This window comes from Thunnus albacares, chromosome 19, assembly GCF_914725855.1.
Source record: "Thunnus albacares chromosome 19, fThuAlb1.1, whole genome shotgun sequence".
NCBI classification, from domain to species: Eukaryota; Metazoa; Chordata; class Actinopteri; order Scombriformes; family Scombridae; genus Thunnus; species Thunnus albacares.
This window is the reverse complement of record NC_058124.1, coordinates 14,603,560-14,628,013: the sequence shown is the minus strand read 5'-3', so window position 1 is coordinate 14,628,013 and position 24,454 is coordinate 14,603,560. Positions and strand designations below refer to the sequence as shown.

General features: G+C 40.6%; 3 protein-coding genes across 9 annotated transcripts in view; 2 read left to right on the top strand and 1 right to left on the bottom strand.

Annotated features, from left to right (window-relative positions):
* Positions 1-437: 437 nt before the first annotated feature.
* On the top strand, positions 438-3,493 carry hey1 (hes-related family bHLH transcription factor with YRPW motif 1). The gene is made up of 5 exons (XM_044336560.1): positions 438-759; positions 940-1,015; positions 1,141-1,224; positions 1,380-1,461; positions 1,717-3,493. Exons 1-5 carry the CDS (start codon positions 674-676, stop codon positions 2,385-2,387), a joined length of 999 nt encoding a protein of 332 aa, XP_044192495.1. The 5' UTR covers positions 438-673; the 3' UTR covers positions 2,388-3,493.
* Positions 3,494-4,918: 1,425 nt separating this feature from the next.
* stmn2b (stathmin 2b) lies at positions 4,919-19,248 on the bottom strand. 6 transcript variants are annotated; one of them, XR_006399073.1, is made up of 7 exons: positions 19,104-19,247; positions 14,395-14,581; positions 8,970-9,065; positions 8,679-8,851; positions 7,800-7,991; positions 6,985-7,097; positions 4,919-6,823 (listed from the first exon to the last, which is right to left on the bottom strand). XR_006399073.1 is itself a non-coding variant. In XM_044335585.1 (6 exons), exons 2-6 carry the CDS (start codon positions 14,411-14,413, stop codon positions 6,764-6,766), a joined length of 540 nt encoding a protein of 179 aa, XP_044191520.1. In that variant the 5' UTR covers positions 14,414-14,581; positions 19,104-19,245; the 3' UTR covers positions 4,919-6,763. The 6 variants fall into 6 exon arrangements, 5 of the variants coding, with proteins under 5 accessions (XP_044191520.1, XP_044191521.1, XP_044191522.1 ...); XM_044335585.1 differs by lacking the exon at positions 6,985-7,097 and having other exon boundaries at positions 19,104-19,245; XM_044335586.1 differs by lacking the exon at positions 6,985-7,097 and having other exon boundaries at positions 14,395-14,557; positions 19,104-19,245.
* The window catches only part of si:dkeyp-120h9.1 (Y+L amino acid transporter 2-like), an 18,781-nt gene continuing 12,174 nt past the window's right edge, over positions 17,848-24,454 (top strand). The window contains exon 1 of one of the 2 annotated variants that reach the window (XM_044335584.1): positions 17,848-18,392. The gene's annotated coding sequence lies outside the window, so the exon portion shown is untranslated. Of the gene's footprint in view, positions 18,664-24,454 lie in introns of both variants that reach the window. The other variant, XM_044335583.1, reaches the window with a different exon arrangement.

The following is a 24,454-nucleotide window of genomic DNA, read 5'->3' as shown; positions in this document are numbered from 1 at the left end:
CATTTTTTTAAAATTTAAATAGTGGGCAACTCCATCAGCTGAGGAAAAGACTGTCTGATTGAAATCTCCACAAAAGCTACTGAGTGAATATCATTAAAATTAGGCTACTATTGTACAAGTTGTCACAGAACATCTGCATAATGTCAGAAGACAAAAAGGCAAAAAGTTGATGATGAACCAAAGTATCGATAGTCAACATGAGAATTTATAAAAGCTAATAATGTCACATTGCACACAGCTCAGGGTCCACAGCAATTGATGATTTAATAATAAACTAATAAAAAAAAAAGATAATAATAATGATGAAATGAAGATGTTTTGGTAGAAAGACAGCTGATTACACATGTCATTGTCAGGTTCACTTTTAAATCACCTCAACAGTCTCCAGAAACACCCACAGAGTGAGATGTCTTTGTTTTTTTTCCTCCTCTCAGACCTGTCATAGCGCACTAGGATGTGCTTGGGCCAACTGCGCTGTCACTCAAACCCACGACCGCTCTGTGATTGGCTGGTTCGGGTTCGGGTCACCGCCCATGTTGGCCGGCAGCAGCGTTGAAATGACACCGTGAGAAAGCTGAGCGCTTCAAACGGAGGCGCTCCGGACAAACCTGGACAGAAACGCGTCTGGCAGTCACAGCAGGCACACTGAAGGACTATTGTGGACGAAATCAAAATGAAAAGGAATCACGATTTTAGCTCCTCGGACAGCGAGCTGGATGAGACTATTGAGGTGGAGAAGGAGAGCGCAGATGAAAATGGGTAAGTTTTTTTTAATTATTATTTTCTCTTATTTTCTCTAATAAAGGGATTCAGCCTTACGGATGGCCGACGTGAACAAAACACTTGTAAAACTAACTTTACTATTTATGAATCATATAAAAAATTAAGTAGATCCTGGACTGAACTTCCCTGTTGCATTTTTTTATTTATTTTTTTTAGGAATATGAGCTCTCCTCTGGGCTCTATGTCTCCCACGACATCAACTCAGGTGCAGGCGAGGAAGAGGCGTCGAGGAGTAAGTACATTTATATTAATTTATCCGTTTGTGCGTAACAGCTGACATTGTGCGTGATGTCTTCAATTATTGTCATGTGCGCATGTTTCTTCAAATAACTCAATTAATGTGCTGTCTTTCATCAGATAATTGAGAAGCGACGTCGTGACAGAATCAACAACAGCCTGAGTGAGCTCCGCAGGCTGGTTCCCAGCGCCTTTGAGAAACAGGTATGATGCAACATATCACTTAAAGACTGAATTTAAATCTCAAAATGTGAAACCAAAAGCTCAGTTACGCAAGTTTGGATTGTTTTTTTTTTTTTTTTTGTTTGTTTTTTTTTATATATCTAATTGGTTTTCATTTGTCTCTCTCCAAACTTTAGGGTTCAGCCAAACTGGAGAAAGCAGAGATTTTGCAGATGACTGTCGACCATCTGAAGATGCTTCATGCTGCTGGGGGCAAAGGTATGAAAAATGAAAAAACAAACAAACTAAACGATAACCTATTATGAAATAAATTTCTAGATTACACAGTTAAACTGGTCGGATAGGTCTGGCAATTATATCTGTCTTGTTTTGACTGGTTATTTACTTTTTCCTGGTTTCAGTGCCAAGAGCATATTGCTTCATGTCAGGCAGAATTCCTTCAATTCTGGAAAAACTAGTTTTGTATTTGCAGTTCTGTTTTTAAACTAAAATGTTGTGTGTGTCCCTCCTCAGGCTATTTTGATGCCCATGCCCTGGCGATGGACTACCGTGGTTTGGGTTTCAGGGAGTGCCTGGCTGAGACGGCCCGCTATCTGAGCATAATCGAAGGCTTGGACAGCACAGACCCTCTGCGGATCCGTCTGGTATCGCACCTCAACAACTACGCCAGTCAGAGAGAGGCCCACTCCGGCCTGAATCACCTGGCCTGGGGTTCTGCCTTTGGATCCCCTCCTGCCCACCTGACCCACCCTCTCCTCCTCCAGCACCAACAGGGGGCAACGTTGGCTCCTCTACCCCGCAGTGCCACCAGCAGCCCACAAACTCCTCTGTCATCCACCTCCACTTCATCCACCTCTTCCTCCTCCTCTTCTTCATCATCCACATCGGTTGCAGACACTCACGTCCCAGGTAGGCGTAGCGGCAGCGCCACGCCCCACTCAGACCAAGGCCCGATCCGTGTTCCTCCCACCACCGCCGCTGCAACCACCGTCCTGCACCACGCCTTGGTCCCCTCATCGGCGTCCAAGCTCTCCCCTCCGCTCCTCTCCTCCCTCTCGGCGTTCCCCTTCCCCTTCAGCGCCTTCCCCATCATCTCCCCCACCGCCGCCATCAGCCCCCCTGCACCGACATCCAGTGTGGGCAAACCCTACAGACCCTGGGGAATGGAAATAGGAGCTTTCTGACTGAAGTGAAAACCTCAAACACAATCTACATATAGACTCACGAAGCAGCTGAGCTGGACTTTCAAGGACAAGACTTTTTATTATCCTTGCTAAGAAAGTACTATTTTTTCTATGATGTTGACCTCCCACAGAGGATATACCTATAGCTATAGGATTTTTTTTTTATTTTCTTGCTAATGTATTGTGTTTTGTATAGAAGAAAAAAAAACAGTGAGGAGGGAGACCACGACTAAAAAACAGCAAGAGTGATTTATTGTGTTGATTGATCTGTGCTCCTGCCCACCCCTTTAGAAGTCTCACCCACTGTTGTCAGCCTATCAGGAATGGCTTTCCCAGATGGTCAAGCAGTCGCCTGTCAAGTTCCTCGGTGAAACCCCCCCTCCTCACCCCAACACCCCCCTTTGTTTTCTGAGCTGAAACACCCAGTGTTGGTGCCCTGGTTACAGAGAGAGAGGCGGTGTGAAAAGAGGGCTTGAGGTGGTTGAGAGTCACCCCTTTTTACAGCATTTTATGGGGTGGAATAACCGAAACCAGGTGTTTGTTTGACTAAATACTGGGAGCAGAAGTTAGCTACCAGCTTGGTTGAAATCAGCTTAACCATGATTTACTCGCAACCTCTGATGTTCATTTGGTACTCCATTGTTTACGCTTAAAGTTATGTTTCCTGTCTGCAGTAAATTTTGTCCTTAACATTGCCGTTTACAATCAAGGCTTCACATATGTTTTTTTTTACCAGCTTTTCCACGTTTTTTTTTTCATTTCTCATGTAACTGAGAGTGATTCTTATCTCCTAGTCTTACGAGTTATTTTCTTGTATTTGTAACAAACAGTAATAATCAAGACGGAGTTCATCTGTATCATCTGTCAGTTGCAGTAAAATAATTCAATACAATTCAGTTCTTTGTCATTGACCTGAGACACATTAAGCAATATCATCCTTTACACCTGATATTTTGGTGTCTCCTGCTAAACCTCACTGTGAGTTTGTATATTTTATGGTTGTACAAAGCACATGCAAGCACTGACAAATCAGATTTCTCAGCTTTTCAAAGTCGTTGCTGGTGGTAATGACAACTTCCCTGTAATAAAAGAGTTCTGATAAATCACTTGCAGCTTTATCAGCGTCTTTTCATGTGAACGAGTGTGCATTTGCGAGTCTGTTTGTTTGAGTGAGTGTGTGTATGGGTATGAATGTGTACTGTGTGTGTGCGTGTGTGTGTGTGTGTTTGCTTGTTGATGCCTGCAGTTGTTTGTGTGTGTGTGTGTCTGTATGTGTGTGCTCAGTACGGGCTGACGCCTGGTATCAGATGAGGCTGCTTGTTCTCTCAGCAGCCCTCTGTGTGTGCACAGGAAACCATTAACAAGGAGGGGATATCCTGGACAATAGCAGCCTGGCTGGCCCCATGTGCTGCGTGGGAACTAGAGAAGGAGGAAAGAAGGAGGGAGGGAAGGTTGGAAGAGGATGAAGAAGGAAAGAAATGAGGGGATGGAGCGTAGGGTAGGGTAGGAGATGGAGGGAAAAGGGGGGAGAAGAAAGAAACAGGACAAGGGGATCAAAGGAGAGAGCAGGAGTAAAAGACTGAGAAACTGTGAGAGAGGAAGTGTGCGGCAAACAGTTTTGTGTCTTTGCCATCTTTTCAGCTCGCACCAGCTGCACCTTCTGTTCTCAGCTCCTGCACGCCGTCCTCTCCTCTGATGGAGTAAAAGTTCATTCTCTCTCACCGAAATGTTCCTCAGTTTTTCATCTCTTTATCTAAAATCTCTTTCTTCTTTCTCTCTCTCTCTCTCATCATTCTATTTTACCTTCTCCTATATTAATAAGGATGATGCAGGCTCAGGTAGTGATGTAAGCTTCACTGCAGCCAAAACCAAAAGGTCAAAAAGCTGTGTGACAGTTTGTCTCCCCCAACTGGTGAAAAGTGGTATTTCATGATGGAGAAGAAGACTCAGTGTTTTGCAGTGAAATGATTACTTGTATATCACTTTTCAAAGAACGGCAAACACTCACAGCTTCTTGAATGTGTGTATTTCATGTTTTTCATCAGTTTATAATCACTAAATCATCCTTTTTTTCACAGCAGACATTTTGACTTGTCATAATCGGAAAAGCACAGGTGTTACTGATACCGTTAACAATGACTCTGCTCTCATTAAGTGTGCCAGTGAGCCAGAACCCAGCTGAACCCTGAGACTGGTAAAGATTATTGGATTGCATTAATAACATTAGTTTCCTGTGGTTTTCCTGCAGTGACTTGTAAAAATGTCTACTGTGAAAAAGGACAATTTAATCTTTGGGTTTTGGTTTAAAAAATGTGCGGTTTTGGTCCTTCCTCCCTGGTAAACTGTGATGGGTATTTCTAATTGTTATGTTATTATATGGATTTATATAAATTAAATAATAATTAGTTGCATCCCTAATAATACATTATAATTTGTCTGAAATATCGTTTGAGGAGTATCAAGATTGTGACAGATTGCTACACTGGAAACATAAAAGCATTTGAAAGAAATCACTCTTGAAGCCACATGTATTCACTGAACCCCAAATCTTTATTAACCACTGCTTGCTCACAAAGATATATGTGGAGAGGGGGAAACACACAAATGGACAGAGGAGCGAAAGAGAGAGAGAGAGAGCGAGAGGCAGGTAGGATAGTCACTGTCTGTGATGTACTTCTGACAGCTGTTACACTGTGATGGTGGTTTATACGTCACCGGATCAATATCACATGGCACAAACATACAGTATCTACCCACCCTTTTTCTGAAATATGCGCACACACTCACACACATCTATGGGCCTACCGTGCGTGTGTGACCGACAGGGTTCAACCTCAGGCTTCAACACCCCTGGTTACAAACTATTTGGATATTTTAATACACTCATATACACTTTTACAGATGGCAATACTGTGTTCATGAATTGTTGTTGCAGTGATACCTGTTATGGCTTAAATATCTTTCTTGTGCCAGCCGTTCAGTGGCAATTACAGTGTCTTGGAGTGAAGTGCAATGATTCCGGTAGGTGCTGATGATATCGAGCACTACTCTAGCCTCTATCAGATGGAGAAAGACGGAAATTATTTGTATTTTCTCCGATTTTAAGATTCACAGTAACAAGTGTGATTTCAGGTGAAGTTTTTGCACTCAATGCCTGTATCTGTCGCGTTCTTTGTTGTGTTGGGTACTACAGTAACATGTGATTGAAATGTGGCTGGAAGCTTGTTTCTGAGGAATATAAGAGGCCCGCCATTGGTCAGGGATGTTACGTGAGCTTTTCCGGTGCCAGATGGACAGAATTCAGCGAGCTCCTCCTGAGCTCTGTGCTATGATTGGCTAAACGCCTGCCCATGTGGAGAGCGTGTGAGTGAGTGCTTCTACAGTATATATGTATGTGGAGAGATGAAGAGGTTGCAGACGGAGGAGGGGGGAGGGAGGGAGGGGGGAGGATGAGGATGGGCTCATTAAATGCTATAATGTTCTCCTGCGGTACAGTCACCTTCTACCTCACAGGAGTGGATGTGCGGCGATGGCTTGCAGTCCCCACAGAAGAGCAGCCTGTCCCCTTTCCTTTTGCCAACTTCCCCCGCACATGTCCCTCACTAATTGGAACATTGGCATAAAATGGATGGAAAATCACTCGGAGCAAACAGATCCAATTTTTGTTTCCAGATCTGCGGGGTCAAATGAGTAAGTGCCCACTCGAAGGGACGAGGGAACGGAGCCAGGATGCGGGCCGTGTGAGGACGCAACCAGTCACAGCAAACATCAGCTAGCTGGCAAACTCACAACAAACACCTAAGCCTGTCACCACACGAGAGAAACCTCAAAAATCATAGTAATAATAATAAAAAAAGAGAATCTCAGGCTGAAATGAACAAACAAAAAAAAAAACATGAAAATGAACAAATTATTACATCCATATATATGCAAGGAGAGGAAACTTATATATAAAATGGCACACTGCAATCAATACTTTTGCTGCTTGTATCGTACTGTATATAACAAAAAAAGAAGTATTTACAAAAACCAATACCCACTGTCACTTGTCAATTTGATTTTTTGTTCTCATTGGAAACGGAGCAAAAACATTCTTTTTTGGGAAGAGTGGGTGGGAGACATTAATTTTTCTTTTTTTCAATTCTTTTTTTTTTTTCATTTTTGGATCCACCCCCAACCCCATTCAAACCTCCCACTGTCTCGGGGTGGCGTCTCAGGCTGTGGTACTTTCATTGTAGTATGGGGGAGTATGGCGGGGGGTGGAGAGGTGGGGACATGTGGGATAAGCTGGGAGAGGGGTGTGTTCCTCAGGGTCGGGGTGGTGGTGGTGGGGGGGAGGGGGATTGGAGGTGGGACGTAGAACCTTTTGGGGCTTCTCACGCTGTCACCTCTTCTCTCAACTCCTTGTTCCTGCGCACCTCCTGAGCACGCCTCTCCTAGAAAAACACACACACACGCAAGTGAACACATGCGGTCTTTTTGGTTGCTGGTCCTTTCCTGACATTTCTTTCTCGCTCACTTCACCATCTCTCAAATTTGACCTTTGCAGTGACGACTTATTTCTTTCTGTTTTCCGCCACCTGTCCTCCTCTCTTACCCGAGGCTCTTCTCATGTCTTCTTCTCTCCCCCTCATACGATTCTTTACCTCCGCCTTTGACAACCCCTCTTTGTTAGCTGTTTTTCCACATCTTCCACTTCAAGTGCTTCATCTATAAAGGTCAAGCAGGTATACAGCCTACATACAACCATTTACATTTACAGAGGTTTGGCTATTAAGTTTAATATATTGCTTGGTTACCTTTTGGCAGTTACAGTATGTTACTGTCAAAATAGCTGACTGCTTTTGATTGAATTGAGCCACAAATGTTTCCTACCAACCAATCAGATACATTTTTTTAATTCTAATTATGCCGAATTAGTAAATTAGTAGTTTGAAACTTGCTAGTAGTTATTAAGAACTTAAGAAGGACTTTATACACAAACTTAGCAATGGATTTACAAATAGCTAGTGCAACATTGTCCAGGACTGTAGCTACTGTTGAGGACACTGAGATCATATCCTCAGTATTGTTTCTGGGGGGGTTTTACATTCTAAAATTAGGAGCTAACACCTGGTGGATGTTATATAAATGTATACAACAACAAATAAATATATGGTTTTATTATTTCCTCACTAGCAGTTTAATTCCTGGCAGTGTGGTGAAGGCTGAGAAACAGCATATAGCCCTTCCTGTTCCTAAAATTTACTGACAATATAACTGAACAGTCAATTGAATAAATGAAATGTTAAAAAAATCTAAGCAATTGACACAATTTTGAGGCTATTTTGTCTGGTGTCGGATCAAAATAGTCTAAGGGACAGTGGACTCGACTTCCTGATCTAAAATCCTGACTACATCCTCCATCCTCACCCTCTCCTGCAGGCGCTCCATCATGCTGGCCAGGTAGGCCATCCGATTCTCCTCGATCTGCTCCATCTTCTGCTGGAGCTTCTCCTCAGCCATGCGGCTGAAGTTGCTGTTCTCCTCCATGGCCTTCAGGAGCACGTCGCGCTCGTGGTCCCGCTTCTCAGCCAGGGCCCGGAGTACCTGCGCCTCCTGGGACTGGAGGAGGAAGAGGAGACAGAAGAAGGACGGGCAGCAGAGAGAGAATGAGTCAGGGAGAAACAGTGATTTACTGTGCACCGCTGATTGATTCTTCTTAAAAATTTAATGCGAGTCAAAGCTGGACATTAATGTTAAGCATAAAAATCATCTCCTGGCATGTACTATAATTTATTTATTATACTGAATGTTTGGCCCTCAGTATTGGACATCTGGTGTTAAAAAATCTGTCAAACTAGCTTATTGATTGGTTGATTGATTTGTTGGTGGTTTGCTGGATTTGTCAGGTGCTTCACTGACTGCATTGACAAAAAAATCAATGAGATGCAGGAATTAGACAAAGTCAGATTAGATTTTTCATGGTAGTTTTGCACCAGACTCACTGCAGCACAGCAGTCAGTGTGATGCACCATTGACCAAACAACCAGGAATCAAATTAGATGTCATACTTACAACCTAACAGTGATAGTGTGAAACTAGACATGTTTACTGTCTTGATTTCCTTTTGAATTTCCTGTAATCTAGCCTTAGAAATGTTTAGGTTTCCAAAAAAGCTATATTACACTTTTGGACATATAGATTTTGTCTGGTCTAAAATCATTCATCCTGACTTAAGCTCCAACACTTATTCAGGCAAAGTGGCATGTGGCAGCTGGGTGCAATGACAATGACGGGAAACATCCTTACTCTCCTCCGGTCCTCAGCTGCCTCCAGTTTCTTCTGGATGTCCTCCAGGGAAAGGTCCTTCTTGGGAGGGGTGGTGATGCAGTGGTTAACATCGGACACAGGGGAGGTCGGCTTCAGGATAACCTCAAAGGCCTGGCCTGAGGCACGCTTGTTAATGGGCTTGATATCCATGTCTGCATGTGTGTGGATTAATGGCAAAGATAGAAAAACACAAAGAAAACCCCTCTTTTAGCTCCGGTTGACTTTTCACTCAAGCATTTTTGATAAAGGAGTTAAAAATCTTCCACCTACCCTCAAAGTCACCCATGATGTTTTTGCGGGTCTCAGGGTACAGACAAGAGCAGATGAGTGAGAGAACAGAAATCTCCTTCATCTTCTCTTTGTAAGCTGCGAAGATAAATGTCAACATGATGGTGTGTTAGTTCTGTATGTACTGTAAACTGAGAGCACTGCTAAGACACAGATGAAATATCATAAACCCACTAACATACACACGCAAGGATGAAACATCATTAACCCACTTTTCCCTCCACAGGAGGTCCTTGAAGTAAATATCAAAATTTCTAGAAGAATAAATATTCATCAAGTCCTCAAAAAAAGAAAACCTCATCAAAGGATGTCTGGTGGAGCTGAACTGCCCTGGGTTTTGTAGACATTTTGTGGCTTTTGTTTTCAACGAGCTGCGAGGGGAGCGGAATGGATGTGTCCTTACTTGGCCTAATTTCCCCAACAGCTAAGATGCTGCCGTATCCACAGGATTCTCCACACATCATTAGCTATGCATTTCATTTTGGTCTATTATTTATTAACGTAACCAGACCAACGCCCTTTTGCCTCGCTGCCATTTTGTGTCTAACGCCAAAAAACATCAGAGGTTAGTTTATGTGGTTCAGGTAATTTAAAATCTGGTATTTGGCTAGATGTGGGGATAATCTTTAAACAGTTTCTTATCTTCCTTGTCTGTACTTTATGGATAGAGGCTAACAGCTGAGGGTTTAGCTTATCAGCATAACACAGCAATATGACTGCCCATCCCTTGGTCCATTTATGGTCCAAAAAGTTAATAACACTCAAATCATACTGGCTGTATTTGGCAACCTGCTCTCTGCTCAATAGTGGGGGACAAAGTGTTCAAAAGGGCAGACAGAAAAAAAAACAGTAAATATAAGAACGAGCATCCTTGTGTGACCTTGATTTTTTTTTTTTTTTATTCCTGTGTTTTTGGCACCTACTACTTTGTAATGAGAGCCTGGAGTTCAGTGGCAGTCCCTGCAGGGAGACGAGCAAAATTATCCGCAACACACTACAGGTTCTGTCAAGGTAGTGGAGATTTGCATGCCGACTGTCATAGCGGGGTATAATCCATCACCCAGAGCACAAGGCCTGCAGGGCTCAAATGTGCCACGTTGATTCATGATTTGCAGCAAGCTAGAGTAGCAAAGCCAGAAATTAGATTTAGTGTGAAAGAGCTTCTCCATAGTGGGGTACGGTGTACTGTATGATTAATCCAAATCCTCTTCCTTACTCCTATTCCCTTCTCACTCGCTCTTCTTCTTCTCCTCTCTGTGTCTCGCTTTCTGCCCTGCAGACTGGCAGACGCCACAGTAATGTGATCAACTCTCAGATGTAGCTCTCACTATTCTCTGATGGCCTTGTTAACCCCTTCCCTGAGGAGGAAATAGGACAGGGTGAGAGCATGGTAGGGAGGGGTTAAAAAAAACAGAGAAATTCATGATAAAAGGAGAGAGGGGTTGAGTAGGAATTGAGATAAAAGTGGAGTTTTCTAGAGAAACATAAATGGAGAAAGATGGAGAAAACCCGGCTGGTGGAGTGGGGACAGTAAAATCATCACACCTCTCTGATATAAACAGAAATCACAGGCAGGAGGATTAAAAACCGGCAAAGGGGGCAGCTCCCAGTGGGACCCGCAGCCCCCATCAACTGCCCTCAGGACAGCCTAATGGAAGCAGCCACCTCAGGTGGATGGCACTTTAATTTGTAATTAGTGGACCGTGCCATTTCTGCTGACTAGAGGGGGGGAACGGAGCTTTTGGATGGTTGTCACAGGCTCATTAAGCTATGTGTATGTCAAGACCCCGTCAGCCATTTTCTCCCACATACACAAGCCCACTTGACAGCTGAAGGCACAAACAGTTAACAATTCAGTGGAGCAGGTAATTTGGGTTAAGTGCTTATGAAGCAGATCAGCACATATTCTTGCTTGGTGGTTGCCAAGTTCTGGGTGGGGCCTTTTTGCTTACTTAACAAACTGACAGATTTATAGTTTATAGTTTATTTGTATGTTAAGTGACTATATCAGAGTAAATTTAATTTATTTCTTATATTATAAGATAAACCCTCACTGTGAATTGAAATAGCTCTATAACTCAGAGCCGTAGAGATATTTATTTTATATCCCTAATAAAAAAAAAGAGATTCTCTACTTTGCAAAACTATTAAATTGTCCCATTATTTCTCCTGAGAGAAAAGATATTTTCCTTCAGTTACCACGGTAATGAGCTCATTCCCGGTGGATCAGACACATAAAAATGACAAATGATACAGAATGTCATCCACAGCAGGAAGTGTCCATACAGCAGCATGTGTTCAGAAATGTTGGCTGAGGTTCGGTCAGCTGCCTACTGTATGTCAATATGAGAATATGAGAGGAAAAGATAATGTCAGACAGGGACGACACCGCTTTAATGCTCCCGGTCCACCCTGCCAGGCTGGTTTCAACCAGTCAGCTCTGCATCCTCCCTGAGTGTCTACCTCTCAGACTCCTCTTGTCCCGACCACAGACACACAGCCAGCAAGCTGCACTTCCTCTTTCAATCCATCAGCCAAAGAGGACAGATCATCAATACCTACTCCCCCACAAGCATCCCTCTTCCCCCAGCACCTTCTGCAGCCCCGAGCCTCCATTTCATCTGTTGCTGCTGTATTCTGCGTCTCAGTCCCATCCTCTTGTTCTTACTCTCTCTTTCTTTATTTGTCACCCACACTCTCTGCTTCCCCTGGGAGCTTTAATTCTGCGTTAGCACAAACCACCACACCTCTATTTGGTGCATTTCTTCCATTATTTCTCTCGTCTTCCCCTCCTCCCTCCCCTCTTAAAAGCCCAGCCCCTACTATAAGAATTTTAATTCTGGCCATAGTGTCACTTTGGGCAAAATAGCACAAAGTGAAAAACATTGAAAGACACTTTTGATAGGGCTACGAGCAAACTGCCTATAAAGGCAGTCTCACAAAATGTGGCTCTGTGTAACACATTCTTTACTCCCCTCCTGGGTGCTGTAACCTCACAACAACATGGGCTTGGCTTCTATGTTCAGCCCATACAGGCCCTTTACAGCCGGGCCACCAGGCAGCAATATCATCACAAAATTATGAAGGTATTACCAGAGCAAGATTGGCTATTAAAGGAAACGTTATGGCACCCAGACAATCAAGGGCAAGTCTAGTCATTTGATGCAGGACTGGTGGGCTGGGTTTTTCCAACACCGCACCCTGCGTCCATTTGCGGAGATCCGTATATTAAAACAAAAAGGAGACGGTGTTAATTGTCGATAATCGAATTGAGAGCTTTTTTGCCTCTGCATCTGTTGATTTCCACAAGTGATGAAGAGCTCATGAGCATATGGCATACCATCGCCCTGGATTGATGTCGCCTCTTCCTCCCAGCCTTTCTTAAAAGAGCAACAGTCATCTGAACCAGTAATGGGAGTGTGCTGCATTGATCGATGGGACTCGATGATAAATCTGAATGAATTATTAGTCCGGGAGACTTTTAAGCTTTGTGCACATGGGCCATTAAGATGATAAGATGGGAAACATAGCAGAATTTGGACATGACTAGTTACTTGATATTGATGGTATTATTGTCCAAGAGGCTTCTGTTTCCGTGCACAAAGGAATTGATTTTAGGGCATCAGCTGAATGACCACACCTAACTGGATATGACAAGTGTGCATGATAAGGATCAGGAACAGTGCTTAAAGGCTTTAATGCACATGGGTGCGCACTTTGGGTCTGAGCACTGATTTATTGGTGGGATAGCTGATAACTGGTGCTCCATCTTATAGTGTAGAGGGATGTTTCTTTGTGTCCTCAAATCTCCCCCAAGGAATGAAGAACACATATTCACACATGTACTGCATCATAATCCTTAAATACAGTCGTAAATGTTCACTAACTCATGACTCCTCCATGTTAGAAATATGAAAAATTAGAATTGCGCTGCCGTGTTTCTCTAAATAAAATAGTCTATTAGTGAACTCAGCGACCTGGTGAGTGCTGACTTGCACTGACGATGGGATGATGACTGCTTTATGCTCCCTGCCCATCCCATTCTGCCTGTCCACAGCTCAAATCATGAGAGGAAGGAGGAGGTGGGTGGAGGAGGAGGAGGAGGAGGAGGAGGAGGAGGAGGAGAGGGGAATAAATATAACAGTCAGGGTTTAGTTGCCGGCGTCCCTCAGCGCAGACACCAGGACCCTTACCGCTGTCTGTCTGCATGCCCCTCCATCCATCAAGTGCCTATTCAACCAGAAAACAAACACACTATCCCCTAGACTGGCCACACACACACACATTTCACTTTTTTCTGGCTGCACACAAGCCCCTAAAAACCAATAAACTTGCCTTAATATGGCTATAGGCTTCTTTTTCATAAAGCCTGTAGGTCTAGTGTTTATAAGCTCTCAAAGTAATATGTTCAAATAACGAAAAACTATGAAAACTATGAAAATATATCAAGCCTTGATGCAAGGTTGACACAAATACAAGGCCTCCCACCTGCCATAACATGCTGTTTTATTTTATTTGTTCATATATTTCGAGTAAATAATGTCTCAATATACTCAGCTGTGGCTACAATAAACATTATAGGCCACATTTACAATCAATAGCCTTTCTAATAGGTATGGATATTCCTGAGACAACATTCATTTTCATCGCCAGTCGTAAATTCATCCCTCGACTGCAAAGCAATTCTGGAAAAAAGGATGCTCTTTTTTTTCCCCTCCCTATCTCTCTCTCTCTTTCTCTCTCTCTCTTTCTCATTCATGCCTTTAGCGGTCACCCACAAAATTGGTTCAGCAGGCTTTACACTATACAGCTACATAGGATGGCCCAGTTTTGATAAGGAGATTTGTCACGGTGAAATATTTCACAGCCTGGAGAGCGACTGGCTTTCTTTGAAGGGACCGGAGATGTTGGGTGGGGTCGCTGGCGCTGCATTATGCTGCACGGCTCTGACTCAGGCAATAAGGGCAGGTGCGCCAGGCAGGCAGGCAGGCATCGACAAAATGCTGCTGTGTGACGAAAAAAATAGCATGATATAGATTCATTATTTTTAAATCCCTTGCTTTAAAGTGAATGGAAAAAAAACCTGCGTCACTGATTATCACCATATGGCAAACTGAATCCTAAACCAGCTTATATTGATCAACAATTAGGATTCAGGATGAGACAGATATCTGTTTATAGCTCAAATAATGATTTCAAAATTGGAAAACGTTGCTTTAGTTTTGCAATTATTATTATTTTTTTAGAAGTGACTTGCGGCGGAGTTTGGCCGCTCCCTCTCATCATCATCAACCCTCAGCATCCTTTTGTGCCATGGGTGTCGCCACTGCCTCTCAGCATCCTCAAAAAACCTGCGAAGCCACCAGAATCTCAGTCATATCTGAAATAAATCCAGTGCAAAACTCACCAATTGCGGTCTTAGCCATTTTCTGTGGTGGTGCCGGGGCGGGTTGCTCGGAGGAGTGTGCGTTGGTTGCTGGCTGCTTGTTTCTCGGAGTGAAGCGACTGCTGGTAAGGCACTGAGTCAGCAGAGACAGGGGCTGCCGGTGCGCCTGGTGGTCTGTTAAAAGCTGCGTCAAGCCGGCAGGAAATGACTACAACATGACAAGTGCGCAGTTTTGGCCTTCAGAATAAAACTGGGAATTTGCCTCATCAAAAAGTAAAACAGGCCAGTTGTTTTCAAAATTTGGGGTCTGTGGACCCCCAGGGGTACTTGAGGGGGTCCCAGGGGGTACCCAGAAAAAAAGGGAATAATTTATTTTCACTATAATTCCATCTATAAGTAACACAATGACAGAATATATGAGTATTTTGGTCACTGGTTTCATACACTTTCTGTAACAAAACATCTAAAAGCAAAAATCTTATTGAATGGGGGTCTGTGGTCTAATTTTTGTTAGTTTAGGGGTCCTTAACGTAAAAAGGTTTGAGAATATGATGTACAGTATGATGTACAGAGGTCTATCTTAAAACAATAATCAGGTGTCCATCTATCTGAAGCTAATATGAGGCTTCAAATCAAGTGGATATCTTCCGAAGTAACAGTCTTTTTAGTGTAAAATTCCCTCTTTGTGTTTCCCCAGACAGCGTTTCTTTGTTGAGTTGTGGTTAATAGGTTTCAAAACATCTCACCAAAGGACTGCAGTTGAAAATTAGCCAGCTGGCTAACACTAGCACATTTACAGAAATGCTGATTAATGTGTCCTGTCCTTATAAATAAATTAATGAAATGGAAATGGTGGAAGTATTAGTCGTATAGAGGGAATTATAGCAGTAAGAGGGAATTTGGTAATAAAAAGACTGACTTATATATATCCACTTGATTTGGCTAATTTGGATGGCTGAAGCTTCATATTAGTTGTAGATACATTTTTACATATATTTCTGCACAGACTGAAGGCTGTGGATTTTATCCTCCATCACTTACAACGGAAAGCACATTAAGAAGGGATCTGTTAATGGTAAGTATGAACAAGAGGAATGATGACAGTGAGCGAAACCTCTCTCGGTGCTCATTTATGCACCTGACTGTTGTTTTAAGACAGACTTGAACGATTGTGAACGTATCTCGTAAACTCTAAGGTTTATGATAGACATTTGTTTTCATCACAGTCCAGCAGTGTGAGGAAGACGGTTTGTGGGTGATGTATGTCGGGTTTAGACTGAATATTTAGCAGCAGGAAAAGCCAGTCATCTTTCAAATCCCTACTCAAATTTGTATCTTTGTTATATTTGCTACTGTTCTCCAAATTGACTGTAATTTGTTGCATTTTTTTTAAAAAAAACAAAAAAATTATTATTAGATTTTTATACAATGAGGATTTTGTTTATGTTTTAACTTATCCTTTTTTTTACGTAACACACTTTAAAACGTTGTTAGTGAATCTTTCTATATACAATGCAGTTATATTATTATTAATAATAGTAGTAGTATTGGTAGTGGCAGTATTATAATCATTATCATTATTATTATAGCATATTTCTTACACAGTGGCAGTTTGAAGTGCTACACAGATTAAATAAGACACGATTGAAAAAAACATTTAACACACTGACACTTAAATTGTGATGATCAATAAATAGTAAATTATAAAACCAGCAACAAAGAGCAGAAAGGTTTGAAGTTCAGATATGAACCTGGTCAGCTGACTCGAGTCACAAGACCTCAGTGGATCTTCATCAAGCATATCAGAGTTCAATGAGTGCATTTGTTGACCAGAAGCAGCTTAAAATGGATTCTCTGACTTACTGGTCACCAGTGCAGAGACAACCTGAGACAACACTACCTCAAGATAAATGCATGAATTAATTTTTATGATCATTTTGGGGCATGAGTCCCCTTAATCTAGCAATATTTTTAGATCATAAAATGTTGATCCTGTAACTGATTACAGAATATTACATTTAGATGAAACATAATATTTTGAAATCTAAAAACCAGAAGTCTCCTCATAAAATCTATTTCGCTTTACAGTGGGTCATTTATGAGCATGTATGTGCATCCTAGAGCATATTGGCCATTATCTTCCCCTGACGCGCCTCTCTGAACTAGAGCCCTGACAAATCCTACATCCCCTTGTATTGGAGAGTTCAGGACACAGACAGAGACACAAACACGGAGGGTGTTTCCCTCTTTGTTTCTGCGGTGATGTAGATATCAGCACCTCTACGTCCTTTGTGCTGTACATTACAGGAGGCTTGACTCATGATAAGAGAACATTTAGATTTAGCACACTTCCATTTTTTAACTTAGTCACAACATTTAGGTTTGTGGTAATTCCTGGTAGGACATTCTGGGCGGAGCAGAATTACATTAATTATAAAAACAGTTACCCAGTCTTAGTGTATTTGATGGCACAAAAAGTCTAAAGTGTCCTATAGAATCTGTGTTTACACTAAAATGACCCAATAATACCAGTATTGGCTATCTTTTGTGACTGCATAAAATACTGATGGTCAAATCATAGCCTGGGTGGTATCATTAAAACATCAATCACTAGATGGCAGCAAATCTCAAGTTATATGAGTTTGAGGAGGGCTTGAAGGAAATTACTAAAATAATGGATTCATTCATTCTACACTGCACAGATAGCCTAGTGGTCAATTTAGACGGATATTCTATATAATTATATTAGTTATTACTTCATAGGGTTGTGCAGTTATGGGCCTATTTTAATAAAAGCTAAATGTATGCATGGTGTTTAACTCTTGGACTACAGCAACACTCCAAGTTCCTTATCAAAAAGCATGTGTTTGCATAGATAACAAAACAGTTACTTTGCTGCTGTTTATTTAAAGTGGTACACTAATGTCAAGAGTTTGGCCAAGGCCTTATGAATGGTCACTGATTAACCATAACCTGTTTTAAGGTTGTAATAATGCTGTAGAACATTTAAAGATCAAGTACGCTAGATGAAATAACACAACTAATATTGCAATATTTTTCTTTTTAAATTTAACAGTTTGACAAATGAAAATAAATGAACAAAGCACAAAATTCAAACCACATTAAAAAAAATGTTATGTTATTCTAAAGTGTGTTTTGAGGAGGGACTCTAAGCGACAATAGAGAGAAAACTGGTCATATGTATAAATAACATATGAATTTATCATTAATATAAAGTATTTAAGTCTGCTTACATTCAAAAAATACATTTAAGAGACACTTTGTGTCAAGCAGAGTGTCAAACTAACATCAAAGTAATAGAATTTATTTGTAGCCTAATACTATCTATCTATCTATCTATCTATCTATCTATCTATCTATCTATCTATCTATCTATCTATCTATCTATCTATCCTATTCACTTGAATGAGAAAATGTGTCCAAACTTTTGACTGCTACTGTATATATAGGTATCACTAATATTAGTTTCACACTGCTTGATATATAATGAAAGAAAGCTATTAAGAGGACACCTGTGTAGGACCCCAATCCACAATGGAAATTAGCTTTGGCTGTATGTTAATCATTAAATGTAACTCAGTGTTGTTTGTGGCTACCTATTCAATACAATTAAATAAATTAACTGAACTGTAGGCTAAAGAGAAATACATTTGACTGGACTAAAGTCTTGAACAGACACGCTTTGTGTTTGTTTTCCTTCTTTCTCCTAATTTGTGACTTCATCTGCTCCCATTTTTTATTCTTATGCTGTCATATGGATTAACTGACCAAATTTAAAACGCCACGTATGATTTACCTTTTGAGCTAATTTAATTTTAGTTTAAAAATGTTATTAAAAAAAAAAAAAAAAGAGGCCACATCTGATTGGCTGAGCGAATGACGGACTACTCGCTTACCAACACACAATACGCACACCTGTGTGACCTCATCACCGCTCAGATAGAGATCAATGCGCTGATCAGGGCTTTAGGTGCATCAGTACCTTTACCTGTGTGCCGGTAGGTCATCCTCTACTAAGTGATAGAAGCTATCGTTAATAGAACCCAACTGTTAACGATTAAAGATAAGTATTTGCTAAATATTCGCGAGGTTACTGCTTTTCAAATGATATAAGCGCGCAGTAGGTGTTCCCATCCTTTGGCGGTTGGTGGAGAGGCGGAGCTAGCTACAGATGTTGACTGCTGCTTACAAGCTAAATTTTCACAAATCTTTAGTACCACTCGTGTCGCTGCCTGCTTCACTGGAGAAAAAAAAGAGGACACAACACAGGTATAGTGTTTTATTTTACAATACACACAAGGTGACTAGTTCTTTGTCCACTTTTTAATTCTGTCAGTGGCTGTTAAATGGCATGTGGACGAATAGTTTCCACTCGACGTGACGTTAACATTGTCACCATCTTAACCAGCGCTAGCAGCATCATGTGTGTTGTGTCTGATGCTTAACTTAGCTAGCTCTGTTAGCGAACAACACAGCTAGTTTAATATAGATACTGTTTAGATATATCAAATGTCAGCTAGAGAGTTAAAGTGAGCACAGTGAAACAGGCTTGAATAGAATGGGTTCATTGATCCCTCAGTCTCCTCATTTGGGTCTGAATCAGGCCACTGCTAACAAGGCTATCAATCCATCTGACGCTAATCATTAACAGCCAGTCGGGAGTTTGGGTTTATAACGGGACAACAGGAGAGAGTGTCTATGTGACTTACAGGGACATAACGTTACCGAAGATGAAAAAGTCCAAGAGTTCAGTCACACGCGTGGAAGTTGAGTCAACTCACAATGTGGCTGTCCATAACAAACTGTCCACGTTTCATTTCTTCTTCCTGTCTGCGCTATAACGGCACGTCCGATATTTTAAAGGATAGATTCACACTTTTTCTCTTAAAACAACAGTCGGGTGTCCCAAATGAACAAAATAGATTTTTCTATGGGCTTAAATTAGGGTCATATGTATTGTAGCAGTTTATCACCATATCTGAATAAGTCAAAACATTTTATAGAAATAATTCAAATGCATGAATGTGTAAAACGTTTTGATCAAATTAATTCAAATGTTTGAATGTGTAAAAAAAAAAAAAAAAAAAATCCATAAGGAGATCTGTAGCTGTGCATGACATTTTGTGAACAAATGAAAAAGATTTGCACAAATAATTTCCAATATGTGAGTGCGAAAGAAGATTTGCACAACAGGTTTGCAGTTACACAACAGGTTTGCAGTTACACATCAATCAGTTTGTGGGTGAAAAAAAGTTCACACAGAACTCAACTGTATGTCAATCCTGAAGTTACAGCTACGAATCAAACCTATGAGTACAAATACTTTTACTTTTTGTTCTACATTTGCAGTTCCTTCATAAAGTGCTTACAATGTAAGTAATGGGGGCCAAAATCCACAAGCTTCCTTCTGTGCAAAACTGTATTTTAAAGTTTATCTGAAGCTAATATGAAGCTGAAGCCATTCAAATGAGTCAAATCAAGTAGATATCTTTCGACATTATAGTCTTTTTAGTGCCAAAGTCTCTCTTTTTGTTACTATACTTCCACCGCAGCTCAACAGGGAAACACAAAGAGAGAATTGCTAAAAAGACTGTAAATTTGGCAGATACCTGACTTTTAAGAAAGATTTGAAAAATGGTGAACCTATCCTTTTTTAGGTGTAGATATTTGGTCTGACACATGAGAGGAAGCTGTTTCTTTATGTGTAAATAGCTATAACTTTAATAACTTAATGACAACTGACTCAATAAATATGTGTTTTCCTTATGAACACAGGGTAAATAAACAGCAGTTATAGTTGTAATTATGAAGAATATAATAATTTCCTCCACATAGATGTGAAGTCAACAGGGGCAAATAACTGTAGCAGCCATATTAGCGTAAGCATGCAGAGCAGATGCTAGTGTAATTTCATTGGTCTGGTAATGGGACACATGGCGTTTGTCCTTAACATACCTCTTGCTAGTATTTTTCTCTGGTGATGGGCAAAGAAATTCAGCTCAGAGGAACAATTTGCACATCTGTTTCATGAGACAGGTGCGTAGGAGAGGGACAAGTGGATCGAAGACATTCAGCTAAAGGACAGATGTGACTTATTTTCCTGGATGAGTTTAATCGTTTTACACAACTCGGATGTCAACGTGGTCTATGTAGTCACATTCAATGCACATAAGAAGTTCCTAATGTTCAAAATCTGTCATTATTGGCTGCCAAAAACATCATATAAAACAGGGAAAAGCAATAATGTCTCAGCAGTTATGAATTTGTTGCCATGTCTTACTTGATTAATGAAATACTAAACAAATAAGCTAAATTAAAGTTTATTGGTGAGTAAATTGGTGTCAATTTCCAGTCAGTTGATTAACATACGGATATGTTTTCAGTGCTAATTGAAGTAATGGTGGGAAAAAAAATCATTCCAGTTTAGAGCTGCAACAATACTTTGATTCATTGATTAGATTATTATTTTGATAATTGATTAATTGTTTTAGTCACTTTTCAAGCAAGAAAGCCAAACATTGTTTGGTTTCAGCTCTATAAATGTGAGGAATTGCTGCTTTTCTTTGTCATGTAGGATAGTAAATACTGTTGGGTTTTGGACGATTAATCGAGAAAATAATCAGCAGATTAATTGATAATGAAAATAATTGTTAGTTGCAGCCTTATTCCAGTTTTTCACTTTAACTTGAAAAATTGAAAACTTTTGTGCATGTTTACGTGAATGACGAGAGTTGTGCAGCTGTGACATTTCAAGTGCACATGGCCCTAAAAGTTCACAAAAGTTCCCTAAAAAGTAAACATGGAAACACGTTTCTCTGAGTGTAGACACTCCTGACGCACAGCAGTTCAGTCAGGGTCGTTTGTTAGTGAAATATCTCCGTCCCTTTGATGTCAGAACCAGGCACATGACCAGCTCAGCCACGAGAAATGTTTTAAGTGTCACTTCATTATATTCCTATTAGAAACCTGCCATCATGTAACTCTCAGGCAGTATAGACCTTCCACATTGATGGCAACCTAATCTGACATGTCGGTATAGTAAGTAGTATATCTCTATGATGTTTCAGTTGTTTACACAAGCTGTTAGATACAAAGGTGTATGCCTACACGCCTACAGGATGCATGTGTAGGCGTGTGAACCTACAGCATCCTGTGTACAGATAAACTTTCACAGTGTGTAAAACTGCTTTTTTGACTCAAATTAATTTGCATTCAACTATTTGAGCAACATGATCATATGTATGGTGCACTGTTCTTGCTATGACAAAAACTGTGTGTGTGCATCAGGAAGAAGACAAATGTCACATCTGGTATTATCTGGTAATGAGAATATCTTATGTGAATAAGGAAAAATGCATGTTAACAAAACGTATAAATGCATGCAGAAGACATTGAAATCAGAAAGCTTTCAGTCTTCTAGTGGTCTGGCTCGCACTATGATTGGATCTCAGCCAAGTGTAATCGCAGTCTGTGCAGCTTAGTTGCATACTTAAAAAAGAGAACCTGCCAGACAAGTTGAAATGTCATCTAAATGAGGAGTTGCGACGCACCCCCGCAGGGTTTCGTGGAGGTGCAGGGTGGGGGGTGAAACAATCAGAAACTTCCTCTCATTTACCGGCTTTCTCACTACCAGTATGATTGTCCACCGCAGCGTGACATCGGGTTGCGTTTCTCCAAAAGTTGATTCAGTTGGTTCACCCCCCCCACCCTGCAGCCTTAACCCATTACCCATATTCAAATGAATGGGAGGACTGGTGCTTTCAGCGCCTGATTCAGCCTAACTCGGCTCATCAAAAAGCTACAGATAACTTCTTCCTTGACAACAGAACAATCAAGTACAGCCCATTTAGCAGAATCACTTTTCTTGACATTGGACACACCATGTTTGTTGACAAGTCTTCTAAATCTATACCTTTTTATATTAAGATCTGAATTGAGATAATGAGAATGCTTAGTGATATAAGGCCAATGACCAAATATCAGATCAATATTCAGATGTTTCCATATACAGATTGCATGATAATATTTGGTGTAAATTGGCTCATAGGGTCACATTCTGTTGACTGTTCCTTACTTTAAAAGACGAAGTTCTTTGCATGCAGTGTTTTGCTGTAGATGCACACCAAAAGATAATGCCACAAATGTATAAAAACCACCTGAAATGACACCACAAAATATGATCTAGTGGAGCTATCAAACCATGAAAACAACCAGAAAAATCTTATATAGTGTACCATCACAAGCTCTGCTCACAGAAGCTCTCACAAGATTACATTAGCAGTATGCTTCTAAAAGTTGTCTTCTGGAAACGGATAAAATGGATACCATGACCACTGTCCCGTGATGATTGGAAGTAATGAAAATATTTATATGCAGGTCTTTAGTGTAGACTGTTTACAGTTTTCTTCCAGTCAGTTTCTCTTGCCTCAGTATAAGAAACCAGTCTTATGTGTCTGTTTGTAGCACCAGGTCATGCTTATTTGTTTTAAAGAAAGACTGGTTAATTGAGTTGTTATCGGCTCACTTTTCCAGGGCAGTGCTTTCTTGTCAGTGCCCCTCCTCATGAACTGAACCTTCAGTGTAGAAAGACGTGGGATGTTTGGTTTGTCTTGACATTAGTAATTTTTAAATCCCCATAAGTCTCAGTAGTCTCAACTGCCCCTTGCTGTTTGTAACAAATCCGGGCCAGAAATCCTGGAGTAATAGTGCCTCTTGATAACCAACTTTGTCAGGCAGGTCATTCAAGCATACCAGTGTAATTTGTGTTTCATGAATGTGTGTAACTCAGAGATAGCCAAAGTTGAACTCCTGTCGATCTATTAGATAGATGACAAAGTAAACAAAATGATTGTATCTATACATAGAAAATGTTGTTAGTCTACTATAAGCTACACTTGGCTGTGTCTTGAAAATGCTCTTGCCTGCAGTCACTAGTATGTTCAGGAAGTAGAGTGTGTTTACAGTGTGCACAAATTAGTTTCTGTGACTGTAGTTGACCAGCAAATAGGAAGCTCTGAACTTAATAAGCCGCAGTAGACACTGATCAAATTAATTAACTGTAGAAGACAAAATAAGGATTGCAGTTTTTAGATTATTTGTGCAGCCCGAAGCAGTAATAGTCTAATACATGCATTGACTCCAGGCCATTATGTCTTTCTGGTTGTAAAAGAGGGTTTCTGTTGAATAGCACTGTAGTCGGGCTGGTTTGTAGTAGGTTAACAGTGGCTGCAGCAGTTTGTCTCTTACTTACTGCTTCTTAAGGCTGCAACTAACCATTATTTTCATGATCGATTTAATCTGTTGATTATCTTCTCAATTAATCAATTTATTACCCGTTTGGACAATAAAACATCAGAAAATGATTTAAAAAAAAAAAAAATGTTAATCACAGTTTCCAGAATCCCAAGGTGCAACCTCAAATGTCTTGTTTTGTCTAGATCAATAGTCCATAATACAAAGATACTCAGTTTACTGTCATAGAAGACTAAAGAAACCAGAAAATATTCACATTTAAGAAGCTGGAATGAGAAAAAATTTGTATTTTTTTCTTCCACATTTCCTCAAAACTATAATTCAATTATCAAAATAGTGGGCGATTAATCAACTAATCGTTGTAGCTCTACTTAAGTGCAATGCATAAATCCATAAATGCATTCATTTATCCATTCACTCACTCATTCATTTTAATTCATTTGCAGTTACCCTACTACCCCCGTAAGTGTCCATTAAGTGACTCAAATGTACTGACATGCGTAAGGCCTATTCATTCTGACCGTGGACGTAAACAGGGTTGCAGCGTGATAACTTTCCAGAGTTGTAAAATCCACTCTGAGTATTACAAACTACTGTGCAGTGTTTTTCTGATAAGCCTTTAAATGCAATAATCTGTTAGTCCAACCGGACTTACTGGATCGTATTTCATTGTCTCGCCGGCACTTAGCAACACAACGACACCAACACAACCCCTTGTATTGTTTTACACAGGGCTGTTTTCAGTCTGAATGCAGCTGAGAAGTTCTTGTATGTTGCTGAACAACAAGAAAAAAATCGAAATAAGAAA

Coding starts and splice junctions, on each gene's coding strand:
- hey1 (XM_044336560.1), top strand. CDS start 674: ATGAAAAGGAATCACGATTTTAGCTCCTCGGACAGCGAGCTGGATGAG. Junction 760..939: donor GAGAGCGCAGATGAAAATGG/GTAAGTTTTTTT, acceptor TATTTTTTTTAG/GAATATGAGCTCTCCTCTGG. Junction 1,462..1,716: donor TCATGCTGCTGGGGGCAAAG/GTATGAAAAATG, acceptor GTCCCTCCTCAG/GCTATTTTGATGCCCATGCC.
- stmn2b (XM_044335585.1), bottom strand. Junction 8,852..8,969: donor CATCATGGGTGACTTTGAGG/GTAGGTGGAAGA, acceptor ACACACATGCAG/ACATGGATATCAAGCCCATT. Junction 6,824..7,799: donor TGGAGCGCCTGCAGGAGAGG/GTGAGGATGGAG, acceptor GTGTTTTTCTAG/GAGAGGCGTGCTCAGGAGGT.